This window comes from Dipodomys spectabilis, unplaced genomic scaffold (assembly GCF_019054845.1).
Source record: "Dipodomys spectabilis isolate Male_0828 unplaced genomic scaffold, ASM1905484v1 ptg000130l, whole genome shotgun sequence".
NCBI lineage: Eukaryota > Metazoa > Chordata > Mammalia > Rodentia > Heteromyidae > Dipodomys > Dipodomys spectabilis.
This window is the reverse complement of record NW_024870807.1, coordinates 3482929-3501854: the sequence shown is the minus strand read 5'-3', so window position 1 is coordinate 3501854 and position 18926 is coordinate 3482929. Positions and strand designations below refer to the sequence as shown.

Sequence of the window (18926 nt, the reverse complement as noted above, 5' to 3'; positions counted from 1 at the left end):
ACGCGGTGGGCGCTCGGAGACCAGAGCCCGGAGCCCTCCCCCGCTCCTCCAGAGTCCTGCCCGCGGCCCCCTCGAGGGTGAGGCCCGGCCGGGGTCGCACAGCCCCGAGCCCGGGGGGCCGGGGTCGCCGCGGGGCCGCCCCGGCTCCCGCCCGGGCCGCGCGCTCCCGCCCGCGGCTCCCCCGGCCCCCTCCCCCGGCGGGAGGAGGAGACTCGGCGGCCCTCCCCCGGCCCTCCCGGCGGCCGCCGCTGCAGCCCGGTGCCCGCTCCACCCTGCCTCGGCGGCTCGGACGTCCGGAGTCCCGCGAAGAGCCCGGCCCGCGGTGAGCGCAGGGGCGGCGGGGCGGGAGGCCGCCGCGCCCCCGGGGTGCGCTCGGGCCGCGATCGGCCCTCGGGTGGGAAGGGGTTAAGGCAGGGGGGGTGCCGAGGCGCGGGGAGCGGCGCGAGGGTCGCGGCAGCCCCAAACTCGGGGCAGAACTTTCTGGTCTCCTCTCCGGGCTCCCCCTCACATCCCGGCGCCTCGCTCCCCCCACACCCCGGTCAGGGGCTGCGGGGCGATGGGGGAGGGGCCGCCGGCGGAAAACCGCGGGCCGGGGCCGGGGCCCGGGCCGGGGCCGGGCGGGAGGGGGCGGCGGGCGGGGGCGGAATGTGGAACTCTCCCGGGGGACCCAACGTGGTCACCATGGCGAGCGCGGGATGGATGGGCGGCACTGGCCAATCAGAGGACGGCGCCTCCCGCAGGCCCGCGGTGTCTGCCAATGGGAACTGCGTGGTGGGGTGGGCGGGACCGTACCGAACGGGCCCGGGAGCTCCCGCTGCCTACCACTAGGGGGAGCGGGACGGTTCGTGGGGTTGGGGTGTCCAGGGAGGGGGCGACTAGGTGAGGACGGCGGCGGCTCAGTGTCCTGGGAAGCAGAAAAGTAACTTCTGGAAAAAGCTGGGTCAGGTAGAGGGACGGCTGGACACGAGGAGGAAGGGAGTGTCCCGAGGTGGGGCCGGTGATGTGGACCAGTCCCTTCCCTGGGCACAGATTGGGTTTCTCCTAAGTGGGCGTAGGATCTTACACCCCCACTTCCTGGAGAGTTGTGGAGGGCTGTGTTGATTCAGGTTGGCACAGGATTTGCCCACCTGTTGGACAGAGTTTCTAGGAATGTCCTTAGGCCAGGGACCTGCACGTGTCACCTGGCTTGTCCACCGCAGGGCTGGATTCGTGGGAGGTCTGCTGTGCAGGGGTGAGGCCCTGCGGAGAGTCACTCCTGAAGGCTTCCCTCAGCCCAGCGATGCTTGTCCAGCCAGGTGCTCCCAGGGTAATAAGGACTCTGGAAGGAAGGCCACCAGTCCTATTATTCCAGCTCCCACCCACCTTTACTGCTGAGGCGCAGTGTGAGCCAGACAAGTAGCTGCCCCTCCTGGCCTCAGTTGGCCCAACTGTAAAGAAGTTAGAGGAGCTGGGGATGTAGGCCAGGAGTAGAGCTTTCGCCTAGCCTGTGCAAAGCTCTTGAGTTCCATCCTCAGCCCTGAAAATCGTTGGAACCCATGACAGGATTGTGCTCCTCAACCTGGGAAGGGGGTAAATGGGAACAGGCCAGGTCCAGCCTGGAGGCCTCATTGTGCTCCCTCCAGTTCTCCCCTGGAGGTCCAGCTGCTGGAGCCTGGGTGGCAGGTCAGAGGGACAGGTGCCCACAGTCTGTGGCTGACCAGCCTTGAGCCCTGCACTTATCCAATCAGGCTGTCCTCTGTGGTTTCCTGCTGGGCCCTGCTCCCTGCCCGCAGCTAGGCCTGTGGCCATGGGCTTGCCCCAAGCCCTACCTGGAAGGTTCTGCAAGGAGGATGGAGAGGGGAGAGAGGCAGATTCTGAGCTGGAGGGTAGTGCTGGGGCTTCTGAGTCCCCCATCCCCTCAGCTGGCCCCCATCCAGGCCTTCGCATTGCACTCCTTTGGGTAAACAATGATATATTCAAACATATTCAAAACACATAAAACACAGCCATGTCCCCTTTGGGTCAATTAGGCTTTCTCTGAAAAGAAGCCAGATCCCCAGCTGACCCTGGCCACAGATAGGTGCAGGCACCTACCTGTTTTAGGGAAAGAAAAAAAAGATCCTTAGGATGGCTCAAGCCTCCCAAACTCTCCTTTGTAACAGAAACATCTGTCCATCTTCTGTCAACCAGTCAAGGAAGCATCCACGCAATGGCAGCCTCATGCTTATGGCAGGGCTCTGTGCTGTCAGCCAGCAAGACCCAGGTGCCCTGCTAGACTATACAGTGATGCTTTGGGAGAACTACCACACTTTACAGGGAAGCTAGGGAAGAGAATGCTGCTGGTGGATCTTGAAGGATGTGTAGGAGTTTGCAGATGAAGAATGGAGGGAAAGACATTCCAGACTAGTCCATGAACAAAAGGAGCTTCTGGTCTTCGGCCAGAGGGCGGGGCTACTAGGCTGAAGCCTGCAACAAGTGTCAAGTGTCAGATCAGGGCAGGCATTTGTTACTGTCCTGTGGCAGACAGCAAGCAGTTCTTTGGGCGGGGGGCTGGTGAGGTCTGAATCCCACTCTGCTCCCCTGCCTATCGAGGGATGCAAGATCAGAGTTCATCTTTCCTCTCTCCATCCCACTAGTCAGCTTTAAGCAACTAGTGTATGCAGGGCCTGTCCTAGAAGCTGCAGGTAGCACAAGTGTCCTTTCTGGATATCTTTGAACTTGAGATCCTCATAATAATAAATAATAGATTTTTTTTTTTTTTTGCCAGTCCTAGGGCTTGAACTCAGGGCCTGGACACTGTCCCTGAGCCTCTTTGTGCTCAAGGCTGGCGCTCTACCACTTGAACCATAGTGCCACTTTGGGCTGTTTCTTTTTTCTTTTGTTTTTCCTTTTCTTCTCCTCTCCCCCTCCCCCTCCCCCGTGCCCCACTTCCTCCTATCTCCCCCTCCCCTGCCCCGCCCCGCCCATGGCTTCTGGCTTTTTCTGAGTAGTTCATTGGAGATAAAGAATCTCACATACTTTTCTGCTTGGGCTGGCTTCAAATCATGATCCTCAGTTCTCAGCTTCCTGAGTAGCTAGAATTACAAGTGTGAGCCACCAGCACCCACCTAAATAATTGATTTTTAAGAGAGGTCTGGTTGACTTTGGAGAAACAGGAGAGGGAAATAGAGTGAGGAAAAGTTCCCTAGGACCCATGAAGGTTAATTCTACCCTAACCTGCTCCTTGAGGAATCAGGATAACACACACACACACACACACACACACACACACACCTGGGAAGAAGCCACTGAGCCTGGTACCAGGGGAAGGAGCCTGGCTCTCTACAGGAGCTGGCGTCTGGGTACAGGTTGCCAGGGCTGCCTATGAACTGTGTGAGTGGGGTGGAACTGGGGGAGTTGCTAGGTAGGAGTTACTAGATGTTGGCGCTGCACAAGCGTGCAGGATTTGTGGTGGGTTAGTGATGTGCATTTCCAGAAAACCAGCCTAAACACTTCCTCCTTACCCCTTCCCTCTCAATTCCCTTCTCTTCCCTGCCCCCACCCCCAGAAGGAGCCCAGACTGAGGGCTGACTCTCCATCTCCATCCTTGCCTTCAGCGTGGGTGCCTGGAAGCCATTAGGGCCCGGATGATGCCTGCCCTGCTCCTGTACCATGAGCTTGGGATTCTTGAAAGGGGCTTGTGCCCCTCTGGCCAAGCCCCACACCAGACACACTCCTATTTTAGGGGCTGCTGAAAGCCCCTGGATGCCAGGCCAGCCCGGCTGTGCAGTGTCCAGACAGGGGGCTGCTGCTGGCTGGCTGGCACTCGGGTTTCCTGCCTCCTTCCCCTCCCCTCCTCCACAGGCACTGGCTCACATTGTTTCTCTTTTCCAAGAGCTTCTCTGTGGCGCTGGGCCAGGAAAGTGGAGAAAGGAGGAGAGCAAGAGTGAGTGATTATGTGTGCATGCACACACACACACATACACACAGGAGTGCATGTATACGTGGGGGAACCGCTTCTCAAAGGGCTGTCTTTGCTCATCTTTGACCCATCTGCCATGTGCAGGTGTGCACTCAGCCTGCCAGGGATTCCTGGTGCTGTCAGAAATGTCTGTGAACCTGGATCCTGGATAGTCCTGGATCCTGGATCCTGGGTAGTCCTGGGCTCAGGACACATGTCTGTGTGGAACTCTGGGTGGTTAGAAGGCAGCTTGAATACTCATGTGACCCAGGCTTGGACCCTACAGCGCATACTCAGTTGCGCCCCCTCTGGGGGCCTCAAGATACTGCATTTCAGCAAGTATCTAGGTGAACTTGAAGCATACCCCTCGCCTCCACCCATTCCACAGGTGCCAGAACCTGAGGCCCCAAAGGGCCTTGTTTCTTGTGACAGAGCTGAGCCGAGGGTACCTGTCCGGTGAAGGCAGATGTGCAGTCACCAACAGCACAAGGTCACCAAGGCCAGGGGAGCTCACACCACTCTGGTCACAGATCTAAAACAGGGCTGGGAGGCCTGCGGTGCCTGGCCACCCAGGTAAAGGTAGGAGCAGGTACAGCTTGGGTGTAACCAGGGCTGGTGTCTGCCTGGACACAAGAACAGGAGAGAGACTGGGCCCTTTGGGGGCCTGGGTTAGGTTAGGACCACAGCCTGGGAGCTACAGCAGTGGGCCATGGCTCTTTTAGATTGAAGAAGAAAGATTGGAGTTAGAGTTCTAGAAGGAGTAGGAGTCCCATTTATACAGAGACAAAGAGCCAGTCAGATTCACATTTTAAAAATTCACTCTGTGCTGGGTACTGGGGGTGCTGGTGGCTCATGCCTGTAATCCTTGCTATTCAGGAGGCTGAGATCTGAGGATCATGGTTCAAAGTCAGCCTGGGGAAGGAAAGTCCATGAGACTCTTATCTCCAATCAAAACTACTTACTCAGAAAAGGCCCGGAAGTGGCCCTGTGGCTCCAGTGGTAGTCTTAAGCTAAAGAAGCTCAGGGACAGCACCTGGGCCCTGAGTTCAAGACAAAGTACTGTTAAAAAAAAATTCATTCTGTCTATTACTGTGAGAATGGATCTGAAGGAGGTCAAAGGTGGTGGGCAGTGACTCAGGTAAGGGCAGAGGGGAGGAGATGGGGAGAGGAGGGAAACACAAGAAAACAGAATCTGGAAGAGAATGACCTAAGGCAGCAGGTGCAGTTGTGTCCAGAGTTGAAGACGGCACAGCATGGCAGTGGCATTAATATGGGGAGGGGGATGAGTTTGGACCATTCTGGGTGGGCCATGAAAAGATGTGGAGGGAGGGGAGGGGAGGGGAGAATGCCAGGAGGGGCTGGGTGAGGATGGTGGAAAGGACATCATCTCAGGGCTGCATGGGTAGGAGGAAAGCCTGTACTCAAGTAGGTGCTGTCTCTGGCAGAAAGGAAAGCTAGCTTGACAGCTTCCTTCACATTAGATCACCTGCAGATCCTGGGAGGGTTTGAGACTGAGGGAGATGGAGGGGAACATGATGTCCACGTCCCCTCAGCTTTGCTGAGAGCACCACTAATCATGCACTGGTCACTCGGAAGTGGCAGGTATTCAGCTACACAGGAAGCATAAGAAGGCAAATGCTGTCTCCCACTTGTGCAAAGTAAAGCAAAAAGGGCTGAGGGCCTGGCTCAAGTGATAGAGTGCTTGCCTGACAAAGAAGAGGCCCTGAATTCAACCCCTTGCACTGCCAAAAAGAAACAGATAGACAGACAGACCAGCCAGAGGAGATATCTGCAAGGTGTGCATGCTGGGGGGGGGGGGGGGGTGCCTGTGGCAGAGGCTGGGAGCTTCCTACAACCCCAGCTCACCACCATCTCAGACCCATCTGTTTCTGCCCATATGCGTTTAATCAACCCACCCTCACCAGTGTTTCCATTTGGACTCATGAACCTTGTAAATGGTGGTGATAATTTTTCTCAGCTAGCATCTGAGAAGAATAAATAAAGGATGTGATTTGCATAAAGCCCTGGCCGGCAGTCAGATCTCCACCAAATTGTCATCCCACACCAGGACTACAGCAGTGGCCAGAGCCAACAGCCCCTGCTCTCAGCACTCCCAGCCTGGGATGGGTGGGGGAGTGTGCATGGATACATGTCAGGGTTGGTTCCTGCAGACAGGGGGGAAACAGGAGCTTCTGAACCTGTCTTGGGGTTCGGGAAGGCTTCTAGGGGGACTTCAGAGGAGTTCTAAGAATGAGAAGTTAGACTTGTGAAGGGAGAGGTCACAGCAGCAGGACAGAAGGTGGTTGTAAACCAATATGTCATGGTCCTTCGTGGTTTGGTGGGGATGTGGAGTCTGCGGCCCTCCAGCGGGTGGTAGAGCAGTGGGCCAGCAAGGCAAAGTTTAGATCAGCCGTATTGCTAAGGGATGGAGACTAGGGGGCTGGAGGTGTTCCGCCCTGGAGCACCCCCTTGTACTGGGCACCGCTGTACCCTCATGGCTGATCTAAGGGACTGAGGATGGTCACAGCATAACCGGGGTCCTGTTCTCCCGCAGATCCCAGGAGGCAGGTCTGAGAGCAGCGAGTCCTGACAGTCACCATGTACAGTGGTGTGGCGCCTACCCGGCGTCTCCTGCTCGGTCCCTGATCCTGACCCACAAGAGTTCGAGTCTAGAGCCTGCTCGGCCGCACCATGAGCCACGGGCCGAGCCCCCGGCTGGCCGAATCCCCGCAGCTGGTCAAGGGCAGCCTCCTGACCATCCTGGGCGGCCCCCCGCCGGAGCGCACGGGAACGGCCGACTCGCTGCCCCCCACGCCGTCCAGCGGCACGCCCTCGCCGGGACCCCCGCCCGCGCTGGCCCTGCCGCCCGCCCTGCCCGCGCCCCCATCCGCGCTGCTGGCCGATGGGGACTGGGAGAGCCGCGAGGAGCTGCGGCTGCGGGAGCTGGAGGAGGCGCGCGCGCGCGCGGCGCAGATGGAGAAGACCATGCGCTGGTGGTCAGACTGCACTGCGAACTGGCGCGAGAAGTGGAGCAAGGTGCGCGCCGAGCGCAACCGCGCGCGCGAGGAGGTGCGCCAGCTGCGCCAGCGCCTGGACGCGCTCACCAAGGAGCTGGCGGGCGCGCGACGCGAGCGCCAGGAGGCGCAGGGCGAGTGCGAGGCGCGGGGCCGCGAGCTGGCGCGGCTGCGGGGCGCGGCCGGCAGGACGCAGGACGACGGCGAGGACCCTGACCCTGAGCGCGAGCCGGTGCGCGACATCGGGGCCGAGAGGCCGCCGGGCAGCCAGGTGCGCAGGGGACGGGGGCTCCACCTTGCACTTGGGTCTGAAAGTGGGTGCACCAAGGAGGAAGTCAGGACTTCCTGGCTCCTGATGGAGTTAGGGAGGGCCTCCCGGTCTGCCTCCAGGACACTCCAGTACATTCCCTTCTGCACCAACTTCTGGGATGGAAATCCCAGGTTCTAGCTGCCCTGAGAACTCAACAGAACCCATAAATTGTCCCCTTGCCCTCCCCAGGGGGAGGGCACCTGAGGAGGAAGGCAGGGAAGTCAGTGTTCCCCAAGTCCTCAGAGCCACCCATCTCCTTGGAAGGATTAAATTCCTTTTTTTTTTTTTTTTGCCAGTCCTGGGCTTGAACCCAGAGTCTGGGCACTGTCCCTGAGCTTCTTTTACTCAAGGCTAGCGCTCTATCATTTGAGCCTCAGCACCACTTCTGGCTTTTTCTGTTTATGTGGTATTGGGGAATTGAACCCAGGTTTTCGTGCATGCTAGGCAAGCACTCTACCACTAAGCCACATTCCCAGCCCCAAGTTCCTTTTGAGGGAATCAGGTCTTAAGCTGTAGGCCACATTTCACTGCAGCTTCTATTCTGACCAGTCCCACCAAAGGCTTGCATACTTGCAGTGAACTACCTTTGCTGGAAACCCCAGTGCCTAACTATGCAGTTCCAAAAGATAAAGGGCAAGACAATCTGGAGGTCAGTCTGCCACATACCCCAGAGAAGGAGAGGCCGCCTCCCCAGGCAAAGCAGCAGGAGGGAGGAAGCTAGGGCCCACAGGCATTTTGTGATGTGCTCCAACACCCCCACCAAGCTGAGCAGACCAAAGGCCTGAGAGAGGCCACAAGGAAGACTGCCAGGAGAGAGCCCAGCAGCCAGGGGCAGCCTCCACCTCCATCCCCACAGGAGCTGGACCTGGTGGAAAGCTTGCTGAAGAGCAGGCCTGAGGAGCCCGAGGGAGGCTGGGAGTCCCGAGGCGTGGCAGCCGGAGGTTCACGGGGCAGCTCAGGCCGCCCGGAGCGCAGCCGGATGCCTTGGGAGGACCCTGTGGCCACGGAGGATGACACCTCCAAATTGACTGCCCTGCGGCTGCGGCTGGATGAGTCCCAGAAGGTGTTGCTCAAGGAGCGAGAGTAAGTCTGGGGAGAAAGGGGAGGCAGGTGCAGGCTGGGGTACCCCCCAGAACCTCAGAATGAATATGTGTGTCTCAGAATGAGCAATCCGCAAGGTACAGGTACTCTTGAGTCAGGAGGCCTGGTTTTAGAGCACCCAATGGACCAGGGATAGTTTTGTTGTTGTTTTGTTTTGTATTGCTTTTTGTCAGTCATGGGGCTTGAACTCTGGGCCTGGGCACTGTCCCTCAGCTCTTCAGCTCAAGGTGAGCAATTTACCACTTGAGCCACAGCACCACTTCTGGTTTTTTGGTGGTTAATTAGAGATAAGAGTCTCATGGACTTTCCTGCTCAGACTGGCTTTTAACCATGATCCTCAGATCTCAGCCTCCTGAATAGCTAGGATTACAGGTGTGAGCCACCGGCGCCCAGCTCAGGGCTAGTTTTTACTCATTCCTTCTAAAATAATGATCATCTGTCCTGGGCCAAGCACTGTGTTCAGCTCTTAAGACATTCATAAAGAAGGCCAAATCTGCCCAGGTGCCAGGGGTTCATGCCTGTAATACTAGCTACTTGGGAGACTGAGATTGGAGGATCATGGTTCCAGGTCATCCTGGGCAGAAAAGTCCATCTCAGTGGAAGAAGCTGGGCATTGTGGCATGTCCCTATTATGTCAGCTAAGGTGCAAAGTCTTAAATAGGAGGATTATGATCCAGATACAAGTGTGGAAAAGCAACCAGTTCAAAAAAGGGCTGGCCAGGTACTGGTGGCTCACACCTGTAATTCTAGCTACTCAGGGGGCTGAGATCTGTGTGGATCGAGGTTCAAAGCTGGCCTCCGCAGGAAAGTCCGTGAAACTCATCTCCAGAAAGCCAGAAGTGGCGCTTGGCTCAAGTAGTAGAGCACTGACCTTGAGCTGAATTGGCTGAATTGCTGAGGGACAGCGCCCAGGCCCAGAGTTCAAGTCCCACAACTTGTGGCTTGGTGGTAAGGTGTCTGTCTAGCAAGACATTGAGTTCAAACTCCAGCACTGCCAAAAGGAAAAAAAGAAAAGGTGGGGGGGGGGAGGAAGAAGGGAGGGAGGAGAGGGAGGGAAGAAGGAAGAAAAGAAAGGTGACAGAATCCCCCAGAGCTTGGTCTGGTGGGCTTGGTAGAGTAGGAGATTGCTGTGGTTCAGGTGAAGCAGGAGGAGGGAGGAAGTTGGTTGGGAGTTTGGTTCAGGGATGTGGGAGTAGCTTGGCCTGGAGGTGGGTGAGTTTGTGAATGAGACTGGATGGCAGGCGGAAGTGCAAGTCCTCAGCAAACTGGTGGTGTCTGAAGCCAGAAGCCTGTGGGGTCAGAGCAAGGAGGGGTCAGAGGATGGAGCTGGAAGGCCAAGTTCAAAGGATAGCTAGAGGAAAAGGAAGAGGCAGAGGAACTAAGGAGGAACAGAGGACTGTCAGCTGGGCCTGTAAAGGACTGAGCACTGACCAGGGTGCAGACACCGAGGACCCTGTGAAGGCGAAGGTCAGGTGAGGTATCTGTCCTCAAGATGTCATTGCTGCTGTCATCAGAGACACCAGGCAATTCCCAGAAGCTGGTGGAGGATGGGGGTGGGGGGAGTCAGTGAGGACAGGTTCTTTGTCCCAGCCCAAGGTGAAACCATCTTACCAACACTCAGCCTTGGATTTCTAGCCTCCAGAAATCAAATGTCTCATTTCAGATTACTTTATAATTATCCCCCTGCCCCAGGGACAAACTGGCACTGAGCAGAAACATTGAGAAGCTGGAGGTGGAGCTCAGCCAGTGGAAGATCAAGTATGAGGAGCTGAACAAGACCAAGCAGGAGATGCTCAAGCAAGTGAGTCTGGAGACGTGGAGGGCATCCTGGAGGTGGCAGTAGATCACTGTTGAATTCCAGCAGTGGGGACAGCAAAAACTGGAATCCATTCATTCATTCAGATGTTGTTCTGAGAACTGGGGCTGACCCTAGCAGACAGACAAAGCTACCCAGCAACAAGGCACTGGGAATATATGGTGAGCAGGCAGGGAAATACTTGAGTCACAAAGGAATATAAACAGCATGAGAGAGCTAAGGCCAGGAAAGGCTTCTGTATGAAAGTCACATTTGACGCCAGCCCTAATGGGGCTAGTAGAAGGCATTTTTGAGAAAATGTGGGAGCAGAGTGTTCACAGCAAATGCAAAGGTCTTGAGGCAGTCAAAAGCCTAGGCACCAGTGTAGCTGGAGAGTCCTGGTGAGAGGTGAGGCCGCAGGAGCAGGATCTCACAGCGCTTGTGACCACAATGGAGTCAGATGGGACACTGACTCCTCTGATGCCAAGCGTGTGCTGGGTGTCATTGAACTCCTGTGGTACTGAAGGAGGTTGAGTCCCCCTGTCCCCAGCTTACAAATGAGGAAGCACAGAGGACTCCCCTGTGGCAGTAACTTGGGGGTGAGGGGGAAGAGGGCTGGGGACCGGACAGGCTGGGCTGCCACTTCTGCCTCCTGTGCAGGCCCAGCATGGCCACCAGGGGGCGAGGTCGGCCCTGGGAAAGCTGGGCTGGAGCCATTGGGTTTCCACAGATCTCAAAATCTGAAACTTGGGCCTGGAAGAGACGGAGGCTGGTCTTCCAGGATCTCTTGAGCAACTCCTGACACAGAATCCCAGACCCCAGCTCTATCTCTCCTCCATCTGTTTATCTTCAACTGAGGGTATGGGCGGAGCAACCTAGCTCAGCTGTTCAGATCATGAACTATAAACATTTACAGGAAAGTGAAGAACAGGAAGTTCTCCCTTGTGCATCTGGTCTTGCCCCCAGCATTGCGTGTTGAAGACTCGCCCAGGGGGGGTGGCATGGAGCCACAATTCATTGGGGTTTTCTGCTGAGCAACAGGGTATTAGATTATTATGGTAATAGATAATACATATTGTATATCTTATACATAATACATAATAGTTATTTATAGAAAGCATTCCAACCAGTTCTGAACCCCATGCTCAGACTGGTGGAAGGCTTAGTAGGTGTGTCTTTGAGATTTGTCTGCCAAGTCCCCTGCAGGGATACAAAGGAGGAGGCAGACAAGCCCCTGTCCACTGGCTTGCAGTGGGGAGAGGACAGGGGGGGCCCCTCTTCTAGGCCAGGTGGACAGGAGAGGCCAATCCTGCAAAACACCTCATACTGTTCCAGGCAGAAGATGTGCAAAGGCCCTGCAGTGGGCCTGCTCTGCTCCATTTGGGTGTGGCCTCAGGCTCCCGGAACCCTCCTGACCAATACATCACCAATACATCACCCTGCGCCCTGCTCCCCGCCCCCTATCCAGGTTAAATCCTGGTGGTTCTCCGTCACCAGTTCTGTGTGGCCCTTGCAGCTTAGCATCCTGAAGGAGGCACACCAGGATGAGCTGGGCCGCATGTCTGAAGACCTGGAGGACGAGCTGGGCGCGCGTTCCAGCATGGACCGGAAAATAGCCGAGCTGAGGGGAGAGGTAAGGGGCCAGGATCTGGGGCCCTGGGACTAGAGGGACAAGGCAGGACTGCGCACCCCAGGGTGCCCAGTCTGCAGGAGGCATCCCCTCCTACACAGAGACCAGAAGCACCCCACATCCTGCCCACCATGAAAGAAACTCAGTATAATTATATCCGCTGCAGCTGGATCTGCTTCCTGGAGCCAAAAATGGCTGCAGGAGGAGGCGGAGTGTCCTGCCCCGCCCTTCACGCCTGTTCCCCAGGAGACTCAAGGCGTCCTGTCCTGTTGTCCTGTTGCAGATGGAGCGGCTGCAGGCAGAGAACGCAGCAGAGTGGGGCCGCCGTGAGCGGCTGGAGACAGAGAAGCTGGGCCTGGAGCGAGAGAACAAGAAGCTGCGGGCACAGGTCGGGGACCTGGAGGAGGCACTGGCCCGGCGGCGGCGGCAGACGGCCAGCGCCCTGGACTGCGACCTGCGGGCCAGCCAGGCCGCACTGTTCGAGAAGAACAAGGTGGGGCAGGGAGTGGAGTGTGCCGGCACTGTGCCTGCTGTGTTGATAATTACACTACAGCTTCTGCCTAACTGGGCCGAACATCTGAAATCCAAAATGCTCCAAAATCTGAATGATAGCCAGGTAGAAAATTCCATACCTGACAGATGCGGGTTCCCATCAAAATGCTGGTGCTGTGTGGCTCAAACAGGAAGAGTGCTCACCTAGCCACTGCCAGCCCAGCACCTCCAGAACACTGGCACACTGGCAATGCTGTATAATATTCTCTCAGGCTCTGGATCATTGAAGAAAAGCCAGGCGTATATGGATGTAAATGAATCAGACTCAGGTCCCATTATGCATGTGCAAAGATTCCAGTGTCCTAAGAAAAAAAATGCAGGGCCAAACACTTCTGGTCCTAAGCCTTTTGGGTGAGAGATTCTCAGCTTGTGGCTGCAGTTATTTAGCACCCACTGTATGCTAGACCTGTTGGTACTTCTAGCCACATTTATTGAGCACCTATTGTGGGTCTGGATTAAACAGTAGCTGCATGTCTGTAGTGTCTACAGTGTGTTAAGGACACCACAGAGCCAGAACACATGGCTCATGAGTGGGCATAAGTCTTTGGGTCACAGATGCCAGAACCCCTCCCACAGTTCCCTTGATAGGGCAGGTAGAGAGACACCGGGGATCTGACATGGGCCCCAGGTTCTGGGAAGGCTTCCCGTAAGTGGCAGCATTTGAGCTGGGTCTCCAGGGAAAGGGACAGGTCACTGGAGATGAACTGCCCTGGTTGGGAGAATAGTGTGACTATATGTCCCAAGGTGGGAGGGACAGGAACAGTGGAGGAATAAAAACCCTGTGGCACTGGGGTCGGGATGGACGAGGCTGGAGCCATGGGCATTTGGGGAGGAACTTCAGGCAGAAGTGGTGTGAGCAGGCTGGGTCGAGGCAGTGGGAGAGGGCAAGCCCATGGGGCCTTAGCTTTTACTGGTAGAGGCTGGCGCTCTACCATTTGATCCACACTTCCAGAACACTTCCATTTTTTTTGCTGGTTAAATAGACATAAGAGTCACAGACTTTTTCCTGCCTCGGCTGGCTTCAAACGAAGACCCTCAGATCTCAGCCTCTTGAGTGGTTAGGATTACAGTCATGAGCAACCAGTGCCTTTCTACTTCTGATGGTGGAGCTCTCCCTTTGACACCAACTCCTCCCTACTTGGAATTCCTCAGCCCATCTCCAGACCTCTTGCACTCACCCATCCACCACCCACTCCTTCACTACCCTCAGGCCTGAATGCTGGTACTCCAGGTCCCAGGACTGCCCAGGGCACCCCCGTTCTTCCTCCCCCCTCCCCTCCCCACCCTACCCCTCCCGTCCCCATGAGCCTGAACCCTTCTTCCCTCACCTCTCCGTAGGAACTGGCCGACCTGAAGCACGTACATGGCAAGCTGAAGAAGCAGGTCCAGGAAAAGGTGGCAGAGCTGACCCATGCCAATCGGCGTGTGGAGCAGCACGAGGCTGAGGTAAAGAAGCTGCGGCTGCGCGTGGAGGAGCTCAAGAAAGAACTGGCCCAGGCCGAGGATGAGGTGAGTACCCAGGCTGCTCGTGCTGCCCCAGGCCGTGCCCGCTGGCTGGCACCCGGCAGCACTGCCAAGAGGCTCCCAGGGCAGAGAGCAGGTGGGCCGCAGGTGGGTGGGAAGGAAAGGTACAAGGTGACTGAGTGGGTGAGGGTGAGTGAGGACTCCTGGATGGGCCAGGGAGGGAGGAGGACTGCCAGAAGTGGTGGCTGGGCGGTGGATGTGCAAATGGATATGTAGTGAGGGTTTGTAGTAGCTTGGTATGTGCTGAGGGCTGGGTAGTTGTCCCCCTGGGCTGCCAGGTGGGGAAGGCAGGTGGATGTCAGGAGAGGGAGGAGGGGAGGGCAGCAGGGATGGACCAGACCCAGTGGATGACTGGACCTTGGTGACTGTCATGAACTTGACCCTTACTCACCCACAGCTCGATGAAGCTCACAACCAGGCCCGGAAGCTGCAGCGATCCTTAGATGAGCAGACGGAGCAGAGCGAGAACCTGCAGGTGCAGCTGGAGCACCTACAGTCCAGGTAGGCCGTGGCAGGCTGGCCAGCAGGAGAGGGGACCCCCACAGGGCCCAGGGCAAGCCCAGACCCTGGGCGGAAAACATGGTCAGGGCTGGAGCCCCCAAGAGGGCCAGAGGGGATGGTCCAGAAGGAAGAGATCTGGGGAGCCAGAATCCTGTCCCCCTCCAGGCAGGAAGGGTCACAGCCAGGAAACCAGGAGGGGCTGCATGCAGGAAGCCAGCCCAGCTGGGGACCCTGGGTGGAGTGAGGTCAGGAAGGGCTGCCAAGGAGGTGCTGCCAAGGCCAAGACTGCCGGAGGCGGGGCCAGCAGGGCTGGGAGTCACCAACAAGAATAGGCAGCCCCAGGGCCACAGGGCCTCAGATCCCCCAGAACAGCAGGGATGTGGAGGGTTGGGGGGAGATCAGGGAGAGGCAGAGGGCTCCTACTTTGAAGGCCGATCGTCCCTGGAGGTCTGAGGGTGAATGATCAGCCCACTTCACCACTCCCTTCCTCTTCCCATCCCGCCCCATTGCCCCCTCCTTTATGAGTTAGCCTGGACCCCGCACTTCTCCTGAGCCAGGAAATGTCAGAGACATTCAGATCCAAGTGTCCTCTTCAACCTAGAAGCCTGGGGGAGGTGGCCACAGCACTGTGTTCTTACCCTCAGACAAGGGACCTGAGTTCAGGTTGGGAGAGCGGGGAGGCTGGGTAGTCTTGGAATGCTTTGTATCACTGGGTCTGCTTGGTTTCCCATCTGGAAAATGGGATTGATGTGGTTCTGTATTTTATTTTTTGCCAGTCCTGGGGCTTGAACTCAGGGCCTGGGCACTGTCCCTGAGCTTAAACCACAGCGCCACTTCTGGCTTATTCTGTTTATGTGGTACTGAGGAATTGAACCCAGGGCTTCATGCATGCTAGGCAAGCACTCTACCACTAAGTGACATTCTCAGCCCTGTATTTTATTTTCTTTTTTAAATTTCTTGGATAGTCTGTATTCTCAGCTGGTACTCTACCATGTGAACCACACCCCCATCCCAGCTTTTTGCTAGTTAGTTTGGAGATTGATCCAAGGACTTTTTCTGTCTTATCTGGGTTAGCCTTAAACTCCTGAGTAGCTAGGATTTCTAGGTGTGAGCCACCACTACCTGGCTTGATTGGCTTGATGGTGGTTCTTACCTCCTATGAGAATTAAACCAGCTGACTCATGCTCCTAAAAGCACCCGCAGGTAAGTACTGAGTCACTACTCTTGCCAGCCTCATTGCCGACCAGGGGAGGGGCTTGGGCATGGGTTCTGTGCCCTGCCAGAAGCAGTGGGCCTGTCTGGGAAGACAAAAGGAAAGGAAAGAGGGATCTTTTTTCCTAGGGGACTAGCAGGGAGGAAATGCTGCTCCCATATGGGGGCCAGGTGGAACCCAAACTCACCCAGTGCTGCTGTGTGCTAAGGCCTTGTGTCTTAAAGGACAGGCTCTGAGCCTCAGTTTCCCCAGTTGCCTGGAGCGATTCCAAGTTAGGTGGCACCTGACTTGGGATTCCAAGTCCAGCGGCACCCACCCCTTGCAAGGCCACTTAGCCTAGGTCACAGTCCTCAGAGCCCGAAACTTTGGAAATGAGCCACGGCATCCTGTTTGGCTGCAGGCATGCATGTGTGGGGCGGCCGGGACAGCGGGATCCCCCAGCACCGCTGTCTGTGTTCAGTTTGCCACTTTTCCTGTTTTAATGTCTGGGACGACTCACTAAATCACCTCGCCGTAATGGAGCCTCCTCTGTACTGTGTTAATAATTCATGCCTTCCAGTAAGATACACTGGCTGGCCAGCCAGGCGGCCGCTTTGCCGGGGTGGGAGTGGGGGGTCATTTCCTGCACCAGCTCTTCTGCCAGGGGCTGAGTTGGCCTAGTACATTTCGACCTCAAGAATTTTATTCAGGATAGAAGGGCTCTAGATGACCCAAATCTGTTCCCTCTGACATTGAGCCAGCTGCATCCCCTCTCTAAGCCCCCAGCTGCAAATGGAGGTACCTCATGGTGCCTGGCACGGGCATCCACGAGGGAGGGTGCAACCGCTGTCAGCGCAGCTGCAGCCACATTGTCAGCAAGCAGCAGGGCCAAACTCCTGCCCTGACCTCTCATCACTCCCACCCCCCAGGCTCCGCAGGCAGCAGCAGAATGCCCCCCTCTTTGGGAAGATGCGCAGTGCCCGCTTTGGCACCGAGGAGGCCGGGGACGGAGCCAGTGACCTGGATGAGGACGAGGACCTGCAGATCCAGGTGGCCTAGAACCTCCAGGGCTGGGTTGATTGGCCTGAAGCCACTCCAACTGACAGAGCTGCCTGGGCAGGATGGGTGTCCAGACCCTGCCCCAACCACAGGCCTCTTGCTTCGCCCAGGAGGATGACAGCCGGGCCTGGCAGGGAGGCCTGTTTGATCATATATATGTGTGTACCCAGGACTCACACCCATTTGGTCCTGTGGACATAGGACGGCCTGGCTCCCAGTACAGGTGGCCTCGACCAGCACCTCATGCAGAGGTAGGGCAGGCCAAAGGAACGTCGCGGGGCCCCAAGCCAGGCTGCTGCCTCTCTAGGTCTTGGCGGTCCAGCGGCAGTTGTTCATAATACGATGTGATAAACCCAGTGTTTTGTAATAAATGGAGTTCACTTTCTCAGAGCAGAGTCCTGAAAGTGTGGCAGATATGGAGTGGAGGTGAAGAGCCAACATCAGCCTAAGACAGGATCAAGTGTCATTGAATGAGTGAGGGAATGAGTGAATGGACTACCATCAGAGCTTGGGGGTCTGGCATCGAGCCCCTGTCCAAGAAGGAGGAGGTGTGGTATGCATCTAGTGTGGACAAGAGAATACTTCTGGTCGAGCATCTGATGGACTCAAATCTTTCCTTAGCCTCTTACTGGCTGTGCAACCTCAAGGAGGTTACTTGCCTTCTCTGACCCTCAGTTTCTCCATCTGTAAGCTAAGATGTTTCCTAGTAGAGTGGGTAATAAATACTAAATAAATGCTCTCAGCTTTCCCTCAGTCTTGCTCTGGGTAGTAAGGTATAGGCAGTGGATTTACCTTTAATGTTTAATTTCTAAGCCATCTGCACCCAGCAGCTTTATACTGAGTTGAGGTGGAAGGGGAGGAGTCTCAATTAGAAACAGGAGCTGGCACTTGAGTCTTTTACTATTGAGGTGGCATTAGGGGCAGCTGCCCTCCTGGTGAGGCCTGTGAGTTGAATTTGAACTCAGCCCCATCCTGCAGGAGCAGGCATTGTGAGAATTATTCACAGGCAGCAATAGTGAGTTCCCTGAGCCCAGGGTATACAAGGAAAGGCTGGGTCTCAGCCTGGCACCCAGGACAGAGTCTGTTGATAAGGGGGCTCCCTACCAAGGTGGGTGGGTGACAGTTCTCTGCCCAGCCCAGCTGGGAGCCAATAAGCAGGTCCATATGCCAGTGGAGGGTGTTTACTGCCATGGCCCCCTCCTGGGTGCGGGAGGGAGCCAGACAGCCCTGGGGACCCCCCTGGAGGGCGCTCTCCCCAGGAGCCAGTGCCTGTGCCTCAGCAGAGACCGTTTCCTGCCATGGGGCTTTCTGTTTTCTCTCCCAAACAGGAAGTTAGCTAGGAAAAGGCCAAAAGTGTTGCCCTTTAACCCTGGGGATCTGGGAGCCAGGCTCCAATGACAGCAGCCCAGAGAGACACCTCTTAAGACCTGCCAACCCCAGACACAGAGCAGGCCCTCCAGGCCCCCAGACTCCCCGGCACCTCCACTGAGATAGTGCTAAGTCTGCAAGCAGAGAGCCACCCATCTCTATGTGCACAAAATAGAGGGGCCTTGGGAGGGGAGGGACAGCTCAAAGGCTGCACTTGGTGACCCCTGGGGGCCTGGAATGTATTCTGCCCTCCCCCACCCCCCCCCCCAGCTCCCTTCACCTTCAGCCAAAATCACCCGTGATCTGCTGCAGCTTCTGCCAACAGAAGCATTAGCTCTGGCTCACGTGATGCTCTAGAGAAATCTTTAATGCATTGCTAATATTAGTCATGGGAAGTTTTCCCATCAAAATGTGGGTTTCCCTCTCCTCCCATGTCAGCACCTCTGGCTGCACTGGGTGGGTCCTGCTCAAAGGTGGCCACAGTTACCCAGCAGAGTGAGGCTGCCCCTCAGCACCTGTGCACCTGTACCACAGTCCCTACCAGCCCCTCTAGCCTTGCTCTTCACCCATCTCCTTCCTGCACACCACTGGCTTACCATGGGAGGCACTTGAGGATGCTGTTTCCTCTGGCCTCATCCAGTTTCCCTTTGAACAGGGAAGAAGGGAAATGCCACACCAACGCCCCCCCCCAACACTGAATAAATAACCAGGCCAAGTCTACTCTCCCAGGCTCCGCTCTATGGGGGTTGAGGACTTGACTGCCAAAGCAGTTAATGTTTATTGCACATTATCCTTCCATTTATGCTGAGATCCGGAAGCTTGGAGAGAGCAAGTAACTATCCCAAGGCCACCCAGCTGCTTTGTCAGGTGATCTGAGTCCAGAGCTGTCCAGGGCCCCCTTTATGCCCCACCCTCTGAAGCCCATCCCCAGCCTACCTTCCCAGGCCCCATCATTTCAGCC

The 18926-nt window shown here is 56.5% G+C and overlaps 1 protein-coding gene across 1 annotated transcript; it reads left to right on the top strand.

The window, feature by feature from the left end:
- Window positions 1–236: 236 nt before the first annotated feature.
- Ccdc102a (coiled-coil domain containing 102A) lies at window positions 237–16987 on the top strand. The gene is made up of 9 exons (XM_042689990.1): window positions 237–322; window positions 6474–7204; window positions 8100–8326; window positions 10037–10145; window positions 11656–11772; window positions 12053–12262; window positions 13660–13830; window positions 14243–14346; window positions 16468–16987. The coding sequence occupies exons 2-9, from the start codon at window positions 6611–6613 to the stop codon at window positions 16595–16597; spliced, it is 1662 nt and encodes a 553-aa protein (XP_042545924.1). The 5' UTR covers window positions 237–322; window positions 6474–6610; the 3' UTR covers window positions 16598–16987.
- The last annotated feature ends 1939 nt before the right edge of the window (window positions 16988–18926 follow it).

Bases quoted from the DNA above. Each gene is read 5' to 3' on its own strand.
- Ccdc102a (XM_042689990.1), top strand. From the start codon at position 6,611: ATGAGCCACGGGCCGAGCCCCCGGCTGGCCGAATCCCCGCAGCTGGTC. The intron at 11,773-12,052 runs GTAAGGGGCCAG...GTCCTGTTGCAG, and splicing joins TAGCCGAGCTGAGGGGAGAG to ATGGAGCGGCTGCAGGCAGA. The intron at 13,831-14,242 runs GTGAGTACCCAG...ACTCACCCACAG, and splicing joins TGGCCCAGGCCGAGGATGAG to CTCGATGAAGCTCACAACCA.